General features: G+C 48.4%; 4 protein-coding genes across 4 annotated transcripts; 2 read left to right on the top strand and 2 right to left on the bottom strand.

Moving 5' to 3' along the window:
- Positions 1-4974: 4974 nt before the first annotated feature.
- On the top strand, positions 4975-6087 carry COCSADRAFT_89973 (uncharacterized protein; the record flags this gene model as incomplete). The annotated part of the gene is made up of 2 exons (XM_007701766.1): positions 4975-5195; positions 5232-6087. 2 exons carry the CDS (start codon positions 4975-4977, stop codon positions 6085-6087), a joined length of 1077 nt encoding a protein of 358 aa, XP_007699956.1.
- A 326-nt stretch (positions 6088-6413) lies between these two features.
- Positions 6414-7190, top strand: COCSADRAFT_160300 (uncharacterized protein; the record flags this gene model as incomplete). Its single annotated transcript, XM_007701765.1, has 1 exon — positions 6414-7190. The coding sequence occupies one exon, from the start codon at positions 6414-6416 to the stop codon at positions 7188-7190; it is 777 nt and encodes a 258-aa protein (XP_007699955.1).
- A 356-nt stretch (positions 7191-7546) lies between these two features.
- Positions 7547-8819, bottom strand: COCSADRAFT_160299 (uncharacterized protein; the record flags this gene model as incomplete). The annotated part of the gene is made up of 3 exons (XM_007701764.1): positions 7547-7575; positions 7628-8570; positions 8646-8819. The coding sequence occupies 3 exons, from the start codon at positions 8817-8819 to the stop codon at positions 7547-7549; spliced, it is 1146 nt and encodes a 381-aa protein (XP_007699954.1).
- A 469-nt stretch (positions 8820-9288) lies between these two features.
- COCSADRAFT_320548 (uncharacterized protein) lies at positions 9289-14282 on the bottom strand. Its single transcript, XM_007701763.1, has 4 exons — positions 11275-14282; positions 11015-11155; positions 10822-10967; positions 9289-10772 (listed from the first exon to the last, which is right to left on the bottom strand). The coding sequence occupies exons 1-4, from the start codon at positions 14153-14155 to the stop codon at positions 9495-9497; spliced, it is 4446 nt and encodes a 1481-aa protein (XP_007699953.1). The 5' UTR covers positions 14156-14282; the 3' UTR covers positions 9289-9494.
- Between the last annotated feature and the right edge of the window lie 1111 nt (positions 14283-15393).

The following is a 15393-nucleotide window of genomic DNA, read 5'->3' as shown; positions in this document are numbered from 1 at the left end:
CGTTCACACCACCCGTATCCCACTGCCCACGTCCTCCAGGCTGCGCTTTTGGAGGCATCGTACGAAGAAGAAGAAAAGGAAAGGAAAGAAGAGTAAGAAATTTGAGTTGGAAGAGAGAGCGGATCACGACTGAGGAACGAGCACCAACTAATGCGACGGCACTGATACTTATACCGTACGGAAAGTCGTTTTCACTTAACTTACTACGAGTTTGCTAGCAAACGTACGTCACAGCTAGGTAACAACATAACTATTCAAACTACGAGCAAACACGCGGACCGCCAAGCAGCCGCATACGGTATAGAGGGGGGGTATTGTAATGGGCTGCGCCCGTGGAGTGAAAGCACGTGATTGTATCACGTGCCTACATCACGTGCCTATATCACACCGCTTAGTTAGAACTTACTCGTACGAAGAGTAGAGAAGCAAGGTATAAAGAGAGAGGTGTCGTACGACAGCTTAACTCTTCTTATCTTTCTTCTTCTGTACTATAGGTTAATGCAAACTCGTTCGAAGGCCTCTTCGCCCATAACAACTAGTATATCCCAGTTTAGAGTATTTTCCCGCATTAATCGTTCAACTTAGGCGTTTAGTCTATTAATTTCTACCTATAGCGTACTAGTGTAATCTTTTTCTAATTCTTCTTCTTCTTCTATCTTAACAGTAGGCTACTTACCAGCTATCTTCTCTTATTAGGGTTTCTGCGTTTATTAGTAAGTTATTCTTCTTAATAGTTCCGCAGAATCGGTAGTAATTCAGTTAACTATAGCGATTAATTCCTAGGTTAATAGGTTCTTAGTAGTCTCCGTGTCTCTATCTTAGCGCACTCTACGCGGCTTTTCTAAAGTTAATCCAACTCACGTGAGTACAGAAATTCTAAACCTAAAGGCTTCAGTCGACAGGAGATCAATAGAATCCTATCTATATAAATGTTAGATGTAACGGTGTAAGGTTCCAGATTAACTCTAGAAACACTTAGTTTTAGATATAGTCTAAACAGACAGCTGCGATATTGTTTGAATGCCGTCACCAGCGGTAGTGAGATTTTTAATATAATGTAACGGCGCAGGCAAGACTACTCAGATCAGTATCAGCAGTAGCGTCACTCAGAGGCATATGGGAGTGCGTGGGACATCAAACGAGCCTTGATTCGAATAGACACCTATAGGCCTTGTACGAAAGGATATCAAAAATCTATCGAGCTACGGTATGGAGAAGGTGGGGTTTTATATCAGCAGATCTGCCCTCGGCTAGTGCGTGCCCATGTTCGGATCCCTTTCGGATGTTAGTTCAGTGTGTACTCGAACCGTTACACCTATCCTAATTCACCGCCTGTCCAGGACAGCCAAGCGCCTAGCCAATATAAAACGACAAGAAATGCCTATCCTAATTCACCGCTTGTCCAGGACAACTAAGCGCCTAGCCAATATAAGACGACAAGAAATGCCTATCCTAATTCACCGCCTATCCAGGACAGCTAAGCGCCTAGCTAATATAAGACGACAAAAAATACCTACCCCGCGAAATTATTCCCTTAAATTTGCCTAAAATCGTTTAGCGTTAGGAGGTTTCAGTGGAAAACCATAGATTTATAGCTTTTCCTACTTAGGTATTCTACTATAGAATACGCCCCTCCCTCCCCCCCTTCTCATTCCAGAACTAAACCTCTTTAAAAAAAAACGTGCCCATCGCTTAAGCTAGACTCATATAGGAAAGAGACAGACTAGACAGACTAGTAATCCTAAAAACCAGCAGAACAAAGCTAAACTATAGTAAGTCTCCTACAACCGGTGAAGGGGGGACCGCGAAGACCTAGAAACAGTAAAAGCGGGCCAATACGGCCTAGAATTAGCCGAAGAAGCCGTGGGATAGAGACAAATCACCTAATAGAAACTATTTTAGGCGCGCTAAGCCTAGATATATAATCAGAGACTGCAAAGAACGCGAAGTAAGCAATTCCGGGCCATCCGAACGCAGTTTGGGAAATAGCCAGAGGCCGAAGGGTTAGTAGCTACCCTCTCCGCCTATATTATAAGTTCAATCAAGAAAGGACTTAGACCTCTTTAGAGACGTCTTATTCACGAAGCTAACATTATTAGTAACCGTCAAGGTGCAAATTATACAATCCGTCTAGGAGGCGAAACCGCAGACAGCAGCTTAGCTGATAGAACAATTAATTAGAAAACGCGTTAAAGAGCTAGTAGTGGTTCTATAGTAAATATAGTAATAGCTCTGTAGTATATAATTAGGCTGGCAAACGGGTACCCCCAACCATAGTGTTAGGTAGGTGTTGGGTTATGGTCGCACAGACCTCGGGTAGGGGTTGGGTTAGGTTAGATCTAGCTCGGATAGAGGTAGGAGTATGGTTACAGACCCGACCTAACCCCTACCTGAGCTTGATCTGACCTAACCCAACTGTAACGATGTTACAACTTCGCCAAGTATCGGGCCAATCCGAGAGCCGGATCGGAGGTAGTATTCGCCGCCCTCTTCATCAACCACTCGTTATTGTTAGAGATCTAAGCTAATCAGCTGATCTCTGGCATAATCCGGGTGCTCGGCACTATACTCGGATTCTTTAGTCAACCAATCCCTAAACAATTTATCTATCTATTACATCTATAGCTACGTAATCTACTACTAGATAGATTCTTCTAGAATCTAATACAGCTAATATATATAGTAGTAGAATAGCTAGTAGATAGAAACCAGAGCAGATTAAAAAGAGCAGGTTGCCAGAGCAGAACATAAGAGTAGATCGAATCAATCTAATTCTTCAATCTCTCTCCCCTAGCATTATTTCCTTCTTACCTAGAACCTATCGATTCGCTACCTCTGAGTTGTAATAGGCTACGCCCTTGATGATAACTTGGCTATGCCAAGTAGCGATTAGCGCAGCGCGCGCTGATTCCGAGTATATATATCCAGCTACCACGACAACAAGACAAGCTTGTTGTCTTGTGCTTACCTTTTGGTCACATGGACGGCGCGAGTAGCTGCGCGCTAGGCCGGATCCGGCCCGCCCATTACATGAGTCTATCGCTAGACAAGTAGACGACTCTACCTCTGAGCTAGCTATAGAACAAGTAGCACCTTCCTTATTCCAACAGTTATGAGGTCGGATCCGATTCGGATCCGACTAAGATAAGTATATAAGGAGACACTCCCTGTAGCTAGCTCTGTAGACTTTTAATATCCTTTCGTACAAGGCCTATAGGTGTCTATTCAAATTAAGGCTCGTTTGATGTCCCACGCACTCCCATATGCCTCTGAGTGACACTACTGCCGAGACTGATCCGAGTAGTCTTGCCTGCGCCGTTACAACGCTTATTAGCATCTTATAAAGATAGAGAACTAATTACTTATATCGCGCCTTTCTATCTATTAATGGTAATAGTAAAATTTAGCTTAATCTAGGCTAAAAGAGAGTATAGGCTAAGCTTAGAACGACCGTAGACTTTAGTTTAGGGAGTATTACTACACCGCCTCTAACGAACTTAAGGCTACTTAAGGAAAGTTTAGGGTAGATTATAGGAACTAGTAGCGAGCGGCTAGAGTAACTAAGAGTAGCTCTACTAGCGCTTTATAGTACCGCTAACGGGGTACGATCTACAGTACGTAATACGACGTTCTTCTACTAGCCTAGGGGCATAGACTTAGTATAAGAGATATAAATTGTTAAAGAGATCTATACTAAGTAATATCTAAATAGTATATAGCGCTGCGCAGGCGAAGATTACATAAGATAACTACCGCATCCGCTTTTATCGCTATCGCACGTCGCTTATACCTCCCTCTATAGAGGAGACTAGATTTACAGCATATATATAACTAGAAGAAACTTTAATGTTAGACTAATAATATTAGAATAACCTAAGTATATATTATGCTATCTTTTAGTAAGTAGAAGGCTTAAGTAGCGTTATTATAGGAGTTATCGCGTTACACAGCTATTATACGTCCATCGTAAACTAGATAACGCAGTAATAAATACTAACTATATAATTTTAAAGTATATATTTTAAGATAGCTAAAGAATTACTTTTAGCTAGTGGTGTAAAGTTCTTAACTACGAATATCTTGTAGAGAAAGTGCAAAGGTGAAGCAAAGTCAAAGTACCTGTTGTTCTTATCGCGACGCAGGGTTCTTTCGCTTCGCAGGGGGGAGGTTAACTTGATTTCTTGAGCAAATGGTCTTGAAAATACATAGTAAGAGAATACTATGCACCATAATTCAATCCTGGGAAATTCCTCAAAAGCTCTACTGTGGATGGCAAAGAAACCTCTTCTATCATATCACCCGCTGCGATGTGCAAAAAAAGATCACCCCTCAGTGTCTAAAGGGACTCGCTACTGGAGTTTCTACGTGGGCTAGAGATGCACTTTGTAGCTTCTTGATATCGAGTAAAATATTGAAACTGAGAAACACGGTATGCGCTGGGCACCAGTACTTATTGCCCGCTCCTGGTACTGCAAGGAAGTGACTGTTTCTGCTAACTTGGACAACTGGGAGCAACCAGCCATGAACAAAATCCACTCTCCCTAACCATACTAGACCTTAGTTCAGTCAAGAGCTCTCATTCAAGTAACTCCATATTTTTCAGCGACTGAGAAAACAATTAGCGATACACAACATGTCATTGGCTATTTTGACTAGGGGCAGGGGTAACGGTCTGTCAACCACGGAACGCGTTGAGACCAAGTATTGTATATGGGGATGTCACCATGTTCACTTTCAAGCGGTAATAAGTTGAACATCTACACTGATTTTGATACTCTAATGACAAAATTACTCTCCAAACAATATACTCTCCACATCATGTTTCGAAGCCTCATGAACATGCTTCGCGCATACCGCGAAAAGGCAAAACAGACAAACGACACCGACGTAATATCGCCTAAGAACTTTCCAACACTTTCAACAAAAAAGCACTTGAAATCAGCCAAGTCGTCTAGAGAAGGGATGGGCACGGGAATGAGGAGCAAATCCTCGAGCCAGCCGACAAATAACACAAGCACTACCAATCCAAGCGAAAATTTCTCCTTCACGCCAGAGTCTTCGCATCCCTCCAATGAAGCAGATCAGGCTTCCACATGTAGTCCCAGAGCTAGGTCTCCTTCGCCATGTCCATTTAGCCCACTCCCGCCATCAGAGCAAACGGAACCTTTCCCCACTTACAAAGAAGATGAGAAAGAGTGGGACGAATGGAACGAATGGAATGAGGATATTAGAACGGTACCCTATAGGCTCGACCACTGCACCCAACACTGCAGGCGCCCCATCTGCCGCAGCGTGACCCGTGGCAAGGAGAGGAGAAACGTAGATCAGGGAGCCTGTCTATGCTCCCTCGAACCACCCCCTGCAACAGACTCGATAAGTCAGGTACAGATACAGCAGTTTTCAGAAGAAGACATTGCCGTCGTGCAAGCCACTTACAACCGTACCAACAAACAAGACTTCATCACTGTCAATCTGGCAACTGCAATCACCCTCGTGGATTTGCTGCGTCAAACATACTACTTGAATCTATGCTCCCGCCTCCAATGGGATCCAGACTTCACATCGAATGTACTCCTTCATAGCGACCAGTACTATGCCGCTACCCAATCCACCAATGAACTCGTCGACAAGCTATTTGTCCATCTCATGCTGCTGTTGGCTCCGATGCCGAACCAGACGCGGTATATCGAGGTCCAAGAATTGGAGCAGACGATGCAATCAGTGATGCGGCTCGAGTTCTTTTGGTGGCAGTCACAGTGGTGTTTTAAACAGCAGGGGAGGATACCAAGGGAGGATGACTTGCATGTCAGGATGATGAAAGACGGGTTTGTTCGTGCGAGACGGCGCTATATCAGCGGGAAACAGAGTATGGGGGTGCAGGTGATGATGGAGAAGTTGGAAGATATCGTGGAGATGGCGGTTAGTGTGTTGGTGTGGTGGAGTGAATACACAAGCCAATTGGCGGTAGAGATCGAGGAAGCTGAGTCGATAGGGCTGGATTCGAGCGTTGCGTCTTTTGTTTCGGCGCAGAGTTATATTGCAAGCGACGAAAGCGATGCTGATGGGAGAGATAGGGAGAAGGTTTGATTCACAATGCATTTTTTGATTGTGCGTCGAACAGATGATCATGCTCCTTTAACATCAATCACTGTGTAGATGTGGTGACCCTCGGAGGTCGCAAACATGCACAACGTCCGACTCTCATGTTTTCACTCAATGCAAATATTGTTTTCGATCAGTTTACATGGTTTAGAAACAGTTTTCCATTGTGTTAAGGTTATGTTGATGTAAAGATTGATATTATTCTCCTTTTCCTCTCATATCATTCAAACAGACTACCGACAACAATTACAGAGCTACCCACTAAAACCATAGAGCAACCCACTAAAATCACAGAGCAACCTACTACAGCCATGGAGCATTTCACTACAGCTACGGAGCACTCTAATACAACTACAGAGCAACTTACTCTAACTATGAAGCAACCGACCTTCTCCACACCCCCCGCCTTCCCAACCTCCACAACCATCGACATCTCCTCCTCCCTCAACCACCTCTCCCTCCTCCCTCAACCACCTCTCCCTCCTCCCCAACCTCGCCTCTACACCCCCACCACCCTTCTCTCCATCCCCCTCCCCACCGTCCTCGCCCTCCTCGACGACATAACCTGCATCGAGGTCATCGACAAAATCGCCTTCACCAACCACATCGACCCCTCTTCCGACCCCAACGACCTCATTTCAAACCCCAATATGCTGCCCGCCTCCGCATACCACTTCTTCCACGCAAAGCTATCTCGGTACCTGGTGCATGCCGCGCCGACGCTAACTATTACGCTCGCGCAGCTACGTGAAGAGCTGGATGCGTATCTCACGACGATGGTGTGGTTGCATGCTGTGCTTTATTGCGGGGAGAGCGTGCGGGAGAAGATTATGGAGGCGGTGGCGAGCGAGTGTGTGGAGGTTATTGAGGAGGATGAAGGGGCGGACATGGCGGTTGTGAAGAAGGTGGTCAAGGTTTGGAAGGAGTGGATGCAAAAGTTTGTTGGGGGGTTAGTGGTGGAGAACGAGTCGGAGAGGAGGGATACGCAGGATGAGTCGGTGAGGAGGGAGGCGCAGGATGAGCGGGTGGCGTGGGGGATGCTGGTGCTTGTGTTGTTTCCGAGTCTGGTGTCTTATTTGAAAATGTAGAGCGGGGATGGGTGACTATGGCTTTAGGGGAGGCGGGTTAGATTAATGGATTTTATTTTGCGTTCACGTTAAGGTATTTGTGCTTATGGGGTATGGAGTTCACGGTAGAATAGTTGCGGAGTTTGGAATAGAAATTGTCACAATCAGATACAGAGTTATTGAATACCGTTTTGATTGATTCTACGTACATGCATAGAAATCAGAGAGATGAATATCTCTATACCTGTAATGAACAATACAAGGTATGCTCATGTGATGAGAAACACACAAAACTATGCAATAAGAAACCATAAAAGCAACACCACAAACACTACCATACTAACACCCCAAAGGTACTTGTTCCAAGAGTGACTTTCCTAGAGCAGCCCGGATCTACGCGCAGCTTCTGGAGTGGGTTAGTAATTGCATTCCATTATTCATGTCCCGAGACAACATACCAGGGATGAACTCTTTAGCTTCGGGACGTGGCACGTATGCATCCGCAGCCGTATGAGGGAGAGTAGCTTTCTCTTGTCCAGGCATGAAATCATGCCTCATAGGCTGATTTGCGATTGCTGCTAGCGGGGGCTGAGTGGCATAAGGGTTGGCCATCTCCGGTAGAAACGAGTTGGTCTGGGAGGGATGATACGGCATCGTGTGATGCGTCCACGATGAATTGTAGTACCAATAGGTGGACCGTGGCGGATGGAGGTTCTGACTCTGTGTGTACGGCGGAGATTGTTGGTGATACTGTGGAATACTCGTATGCGTTGTCGCGGGAACACTGGGCCCATGTATGCCGTCAGGACCGGGGTATGGGCCATAAGGCTGAAGATATTCATGTTGTAATCTTGAAGGATGATGTTGCCAATCTTGCGGCGTGGCAGATGATATGTGAGATTCTGACCGAGAACCAAGAGCGTAACGAGAAGGGATGATAGGCTCTGACTGCATTTCAGATGGATTTGAGGACTGCTCTGTAGATGAATCTGAGCCGTCATTCGAGTATCTGACATGGGACAGATCACTGCGATATCTGTAGATAGCGCCTTCCCTGTTGATTTCTTCTCTTCCTGTGCTGTTGCAGAAGTTGTTATTGAGCTGTTTCTGCAATTCGTCCATCACTGCTGCGTATTCTGATTCGGGGAGCTTGATATTAGGATGCCTAGGCATTGGGGCTGTTAACGGACGTTGGAAATGCGGACTCTGATGTGTGCCCAGTGAGTGTAGATCGTATGTTGAATGTCGCATAGCGTGGCGAACAAAAATGCGAATGCACAACATTTCGCCCTGGACGACGACGCCCGAAAACTCTAGCATCTCTTTCGGTGTGAGGTGAGCCTTATTGACGAGATAAAGGCGAAGGGTGTCGATTGTGGAGGGGAAGTCGATGTAGTATGGCTGCAATATAGGCGTTAGTGTATGGGTGATAAAAGGCATGTCTCTCTGGACCATAAACCATGTCAGTATACTCACCACATTCTCTATCCTGGACTTCGCAAAAATCACCTTCTCAACCCAATAGGCCTTCGATCTCTGCGGCCGCCCGTAATTCTCACCAAAGGCCCATTCCAGGAATGGTACAAGCTCGCGGGCAACCCACTCGAGATCGAGCTCTTTGGGCGCTCCGGATCGAGTTGATCTCTGCATATCTTCTAATCGTAGACGAAGGTAAGAATCAGTAGACTAAGTAACTGTGCGTTAAAACATAAGCGATGGATTGTAGAGGAAAGGCAGTGTGGGGCCGCGTCGGGATATAAGTAGTAGTTTGTGGGAGAATGAGAAGGAGAGTATGGGCCTTGTTTTGGTAGCTGCTTCCGTGAACAAGGCAGCAAACACTCGCTAAGAGTCATTTTCACCACCAACAAACACTTCATCCATTCATTAGCGTACAACCGTCGGTACAGCTCCATCCCGCTTTCACTCCACTATGTGAATCATACTGACACTAATTATCACGCTCTGCTGCAGCTTCTACATAGCAGCTAACCGAGAACCTAAGTTTTCTTGAGATGAAGAAAACAAGAGATCAAAAAAAAAGAGAAGAAAAATATAACAAGAATCCTAGGTGTCTGCTTAGAAAGAGGAAATGAAGATAAAGAGGAAATTTTTCCCAGGAAACAGACCAGATCAAACCACTGTATCCTGCCTTCTTAGCTCACCTTGCTTAATCCAACCCCTCAACGCCGAGATTGTACCCCTTCTTTCCACCAAAGCCTCTATTGCCATATCCTTTCCTCCTCCTCCTCCTCCGCCGCCGCCACCACTACCACCACTAAAACGCCGCAGACTCTGCTTCAGACTTCCTCGACGACTCCGTTCCTCCTAAGCAGGCGTCGTACTCCGATCTCTCCTCAGCAGACCACCCCGTCCTTTGGGTCTTGGACTAATGCTACCATGCTGGCTCGTAGCGTCGCTGGGCTGGAAACTTGTGCGAAGCGTTACCATACCCTTGCCCACACCTATGTTCTGTTCACTGCCACTGCCCTGATCAGAAACTGTGAACTGAGCCTCACCAAGCTCCTCGTCGCGACCGAATTTAGCGTGGTTCTTGACGATGATTTTGAAAAAGGCATCGGCGGTACAGGGCACCTTGAAGGACTCTTCGGACGGGTCGAATGTCGCAGAGCCCTGGGGAGCCTTGATGTGATCTGTCTTGTGGATTTCCTTCTTGCCGAGCTGAATGTGTACGCGGAGATTGGTATTGGAGGCGAAGCCGTCGGCGCTCAGGACAGTAATGTTGGCCGTACCTTGCTCTGCGCTGCCGATACCATTGTTATCACCAAAGCGACTGTGGAGGCTTGAAGCGCCCCAGCTACGATGTCTATTGTGGTTCGAACCATCCTTCGGGGGTGTGCTGGGTTCACCTTCGATCGAGATGACGGGCGTGTCAGCCGATGGCCGGTCTGTAGCAGTGTCTGGACGCTCGGGTTCGTCTTCTGGGGCTTCGCCACGAGACTTTCTGCGCTTGAAGCCACGGCCGAGGAATGTTCCTGCACGAACGACATTACCGCCTACAAATGCAGCGCCCTTGCCGACACCCTTTACGGGGGCGCCAATGACCTTGCCCGGAACAGCAAAAGTGCCAGAGAAGGTACTTGAGCCCTGGCGTGAACGCATAACATAGTCTGGTTTGAACAGCATGCGCAGACGAATGGCACCAGATTTTCCATCGAGTGCGAGTGTAACTTCTTGTTGCTGAAAAGGCTCGAGAATCTCCAGGTTGATGGAGGCTTTGCCAAGGAAGTCAGCTTTGTCGCCAAAGTCCCAGTCGTAGACGTTAACAACAAAGTCGGCTGCTGTCCGGCTACGCACTGGTACTTCAAAGTACTCATTCCAAGCAGGATGAAGCGTCTTCTTCTGTGTCTTGGTCTTGTATACTTCCTTGTCGTTGAGCATAAACTTGCAGTAAGGATCTGAGAAGCCATTGCGGTCAGCTGCAGGCAGATCCGCCGCGTCAAGTACGTCTACACGGAGAGTACCCTGGTTGTTGAATGACTCGCTGGGATCTAGGCGCATCTTGACGGGAATGTACTTGAGCAGCACAGTGATCCTGTTGTCGCGTCCATGCTTATCTTTCAGGGTAAAAGTGGTGGGTGTGTTCTAGAAAAGTGGTTAGCAGGCGTTTCCACACTAATCATTGCAGACGTACCAAAGCTTTCCGCAGCGTGTCAATGGTGTTTCCAGTCAACTTGGCAATGACATGGTCATCCTGGTCTTCGCTGTCGTTGTCATCATGCTCCATGATACGGAGAGTGATCTTGGAAAAGTCCAGTTCTCGAATCATAGTATCACCAACTGCATCTTATTAGCGTCATACGGTATTATACAGTGCTTCGCCATACCGTCGTTGAAAGTCATCTTATTACTCCTGATCTTGGTGCTGATATAACTAGCGTATGCCATGTCGTCCATAATGACATCGACATGACCACCAGTCCTGGCAAACTCGCCATCGATGAGCTTGAACACAAGTAGACCAGATTCTACAACACGTCAGCGACTTTCAATCAAATGGTTAAGAATACGGCGCATGATGCTGTAAGCTGGACACACCAACTCAAGCAACTCAAGTCTGTATTCTCACACTGGCCATGCAACCTACCATATTTCTGCAACTCGTCTGCAGTAAGCCTCAGCTTTTCAATCTCCCTCTTCTCGGGAATTGAATCAACCTGTTGCAGCTCGTTCTTCTCAAGCTCCTTCAGCATGTCCTTCTCGCTCGACTTGAGTGATGAGATTGTGCCTACAGTCTCGGCTTTGCTTGCGAGGGAAGAATTGGACATTACGCGCTGGTGGCCGCCGATCTTGGGGTCATCCGATGCAGAGCCATTAGCTGAAACCTTCTTCTCTTCCTCATTCTCTTCTTCGTCTTCCTCAGGATCCCAGGTTGGGTAGGTTGGGTAGAATGAACAGGTATAGTTTAGCGTGCCTCTAGATTGAGATTGTCCGGCCATCCTCAAAGCTCCTGCAGTAGGCTGCTTTTGTTCGTATTCAAGATATTCACCGTTCTCGTCCTGCTTGATGTAGTCACCAGCCAGAAGTTCAATGTGTCCCATTGTGCGGTCTTTGCCAAGATTCTCCTCGTCCATAACCTCCAACGTAAGCTTCTCGCGGACGGTGTGTACAGGCACATATATGACTTCGTCCCAGTCTGGGTTGAGGTTGTTCTTGAAGACGACTGTACGACCCTTTTCAATGCCAGAGAGCAAAACGCGGACGTACGGATCAGACTTGCCGAGCGCTTCGAGGTTACGCAGCTCACGAGCGCTTTGGAAGTGCAGTCGCATGACACCGATAGGCGTAAGATAACCACCCGATGACACGGCCCCCTTGAGTGCGACAGGCTTCCAATCGAGCTTCATCTTCACACGGCCACTTTGGGTACCGGCAATGTTGTACCACTCATGGCCCTTGGCCATCAACTCCAACATGTCATCAATGGTGATTTGGTAAGTGCCAAGGATCGGATCAGTTCCAAGTTCGCGGTCATCTTTGATTACAAGGCCTAGCTTTGCCTTCTTACGGTCGGTAATGAGCATCTCCTTAGAGGCGTCTGGCCAGATGGGTTGGTTGGTTCGTTTCATGGTGCGTGATTTGTGGATTTCATGTCCGTTGAGGAGTAGGACGGCATACGGACTCAATTGTCCAATCATGCTCTTGCTGCCATCGAGTTCCTTGGCCTGCTCTACTGTAAACTTGCAGATGCCAGTCCGCGACTCTGGCGGTGGCTCCTTGGTGCCGTCTTCAAGAGTAGTCTCTCCCAGAACAGGGAAGAAGCGAACGTCTGCTGAAACCAGACCCCGGGCTCGCCCGCCTGACATGACCTCGAGCTGTAAGTTCTCATGATCGGGATCCTCCTCGAGCTGTTCCAGAGCGAAAGTAGCGGTACCGAGTTCCTTATCCTTTCGGATATCATTGTAATCAAAGATATTAATGGTAAGCGAGTCTTTCAGCGAGGTGACAATAATGTTGACAGTTTCGTTCCATCTCGGGTTAGCATTCTCATGCACAGTCTTAGTGCGTCCAAGTACATTGCGATTGTTGATTGAAACAGTAGCGTAGGGGTCAGGAGTGCCAGAGAACTTGTCGGGATTCTTCAGGCCTTGTGCGCCGTGGAAATGAATTTGCAAAACACCAATAGCCTGATCGACGGGATTACCAGCAAGCATCTTGGCGATTTCAATGGGGAAAACATTGGGTTCGTACATCATGGGGCCGAGATTAGCATGGATCTGCTCCATGATAAACGTTTCCAATCCCGGAATGAAGTTGATATCGAAGCCAAAAGTCTCACCGCCCAACGGCTTGCAAACGTAATCAATGGTTGGGCGTTCCATAAAGGACATTTCGACTTTTTCAATGTGGGGAAAGGGTAGCTGTAGCTTGAACTTGAGGCGCATGAGACCTGAAAAGGCCATATCCTCGACGATGACATCCAAACCTTTGCTAACAAGGCCTTTGCCGACGCGGATTTCTAGCACAACCTTGGGGTTAATCTTGTTCTTGACCTGCCTTGCAGTAAGGTCGGCCGTGTCGTTTGGCGTGAAGCTAAACTTCCAATCCATAAGAACAATGTCGTCCTGGGTCTTTGGGTACGTCTTGACATGCTCTAGCCGCGGAGGCTTCGTTCCCAGCACAAACGTCGTCATCTTCAGACTATCAAGGAATGCCGGGGTTGAAGTAGACAGGACCTGGTCGACGGTGCCAACAATGGTGTCACACAAGACGGGCGCATAAATGGGCCAGAACTTTACCAGGAAGCTGTTGATCCACTCGAGACTCTCATTGTCCGTCTCCAGTTTGTTCTTGGCCATTTCGCGATTGAGATCATCTCGAGCGTTGCGACGCACGCGGCGAATGGATGTCCGGTAGTAGGTTCCACAGATGGCCATGAAGATCATGATCCACCCTAGTCCGCCACCAAGGATGCCCACTACCCACGAGCTCAGACAGGCAAAGATGATGATGCCGGTATTGTGGTACCAGTCACCAAAGAACTTGTCCTCGAGCTTGCCCTCGAGCCATGTCTGATGGTCTGCCAAAGAGGGCTCGTCCTCGTCCTTGTTCTCCGAACCTGGCATGCCAAACCGTGGGGCCCATCCAACTCGCTCCCACCGCGCATCTTCGTCGAGTTGCTCGGACGCGTGACCGTTTGCCTTTGTACCGTCTGGTGTCTGGATTACGCCAGCCTTGGTGGGCGTGGGCAGGTCGTATTGGGCAGGACCGTCGGCGTCGGCGTCTGATACGAGTGCGGTCGCTTTGTGCTCGCGGTGGAAGCCAGGTGGAAGTTTGGCTCTAGCCTGTGCCCGCTTCTGCTCAGGACTGGCATCCGGGTCGAATTGATAGGCGACGCTGCCCGCGGCTTGCGCCTGGTTGACAATTGATTGCTCTGCCTGGCGCGCGGTAATAGAATTGTTGGGGTCTTGTGCTGCTTCGAGGACACCTTGCTGCTTCAGCTCTGATTCCCGCGAGGCGGTAGCCATGCTGGGGGTGTGGAGCGGAGACCCGACCCGCTGGCGTTGGACAGCAACTAGAGGACCAGGGCGTGCAATGGGGCGGGTGGAATTGGGCGGGCAAGGAGGTGAGTGTAGGTTAAAAAGAGGGAAGCACGAAAGGAACCGAGATACACACACAGAGAGAGAGAGGCTGTGAGGGTACTGCTGCCGATGCAAGCGGAAACCTGTTGTTTGGGCCGATTAGCTTGGTTGGTACACGCGGCGGCAGCTATGCTTTAGCGATGCTGCAGCCGGTACTGCAGTGGATGAGCACTAAACTGGACTTTTTACTTTACAAGCCGGGATTATTGGCCGGTGGATCGATCGCCGAGGGAAACAAAGGAAATTGCGAGCAAGGAACGGCTAGGTTGAAGAGGGTGAGAGGGAGAAGGGGTGGAGGCACAAGCAATGGAAGTGGGCAATTGAAATCAAGGGGAGGGTGGTGAAAGTGAGTCGTGTACGTATGTAATTGCAGCTCTCTGGCCACGACGATCCGGACGTGCCTTCCTCGGCAGGGCAATGGCCCCTTCAATGGACACACTGCCACACTGCCAACTGCAGAGTGCGATTCAGCTGCAGCCGAGCAGGAGCCTACGAGGACTACGGCATGGCTTCGGGCAAACCGCCAATATTCCTGGTGTGATTAATATGGCGATGGATAGAAGTGGATGTGTATAGTCCAGCATCGGCCAGGAAGCGGTAGTGCGAGGGCGGGCATGGATGGAGCTGCGCCCAACAAGTGGCTATGACGCTATCAGCTAAGGAACGCGACTGCTTGGCGCACATCGCGTTCCTTTGCCCTTTGGCCTTGCACTTGTCCCGGCCTTGCAGCCAACCACGCCAGGCCAGCCAGGCCCGACCAGACCAGGGTCCAGTCCAATTGCCCGCCGCCTCCCCACTCTTCTCTACACTACTTACTTACACTACTGCTACCACTACTGTACTAAGAGTACGGCTACTACATGCACAATACCGCCGCACCACCACTCCCCGTGCCAGCCCGCCTCTGTTGTGCTGCCAACTAAACCCGAATTCAGTTACACCTCCACGCCATCTGCTTCCACCGTGTCACTCTTGAAAACGAGGAGCCCGTCCCACCTCTGGCCATGTTCTGCGCATTCCACCAATGGGCAATCGCCAGTGACGGGACAAAGTAAGCCCCGCCTTCTTCTTCCTCTCCCCAGTCCGTTGTTGCACCCATCATTTCTTAGGTTTTTTGCAGCGAA

Source organism: Bipolaris sorokiniana, assembly GCF_000338995.1.
Source record: "Bipolaris sorokiniana ND90Pr unplaced genomic scaffold COCSAscaffold_7, whole genome shotgun sequence".
Taxonomy (NCBI): Eukaryota; Fungi; Ascomycota; class Dothideomycetes; order Pleosporales; family Pleosporaceae; genus Bipolaris; species Bipolaris sorokiniana.
This window is presented reverse-complemented; position numbering and strand designations above follow the sequence as displayed.

What these genes read in the sequence shown, in the direction of transcription:
- COCSADRAFT_320548 (XM_007701763.1), bottom strand. Translation starts at nt 14,155, where the DNA reads ATGGCTACCGCCTCGCGGGAATCAGAGCTGAAGCAGCAAGGTGTCCTC. An exon ending in AGACGAGTTGCAGAAATATG is followed by an intron (nt 11,156 to 11,274) that starts GTAGGTTGCATG and finishes GACGTGTTGTAG; the next exon opens with AATCTGGTCTACTTGTGTTC. An exon ending in ACACGCTGCGGAAAGCTTTG is followed by an intron (nt 10,773 to 10,821) that starts GTACGTCTGCAA and finishes CCACTTTTCTAG; the next exon opens with AACACACCCACCACTTTTAC.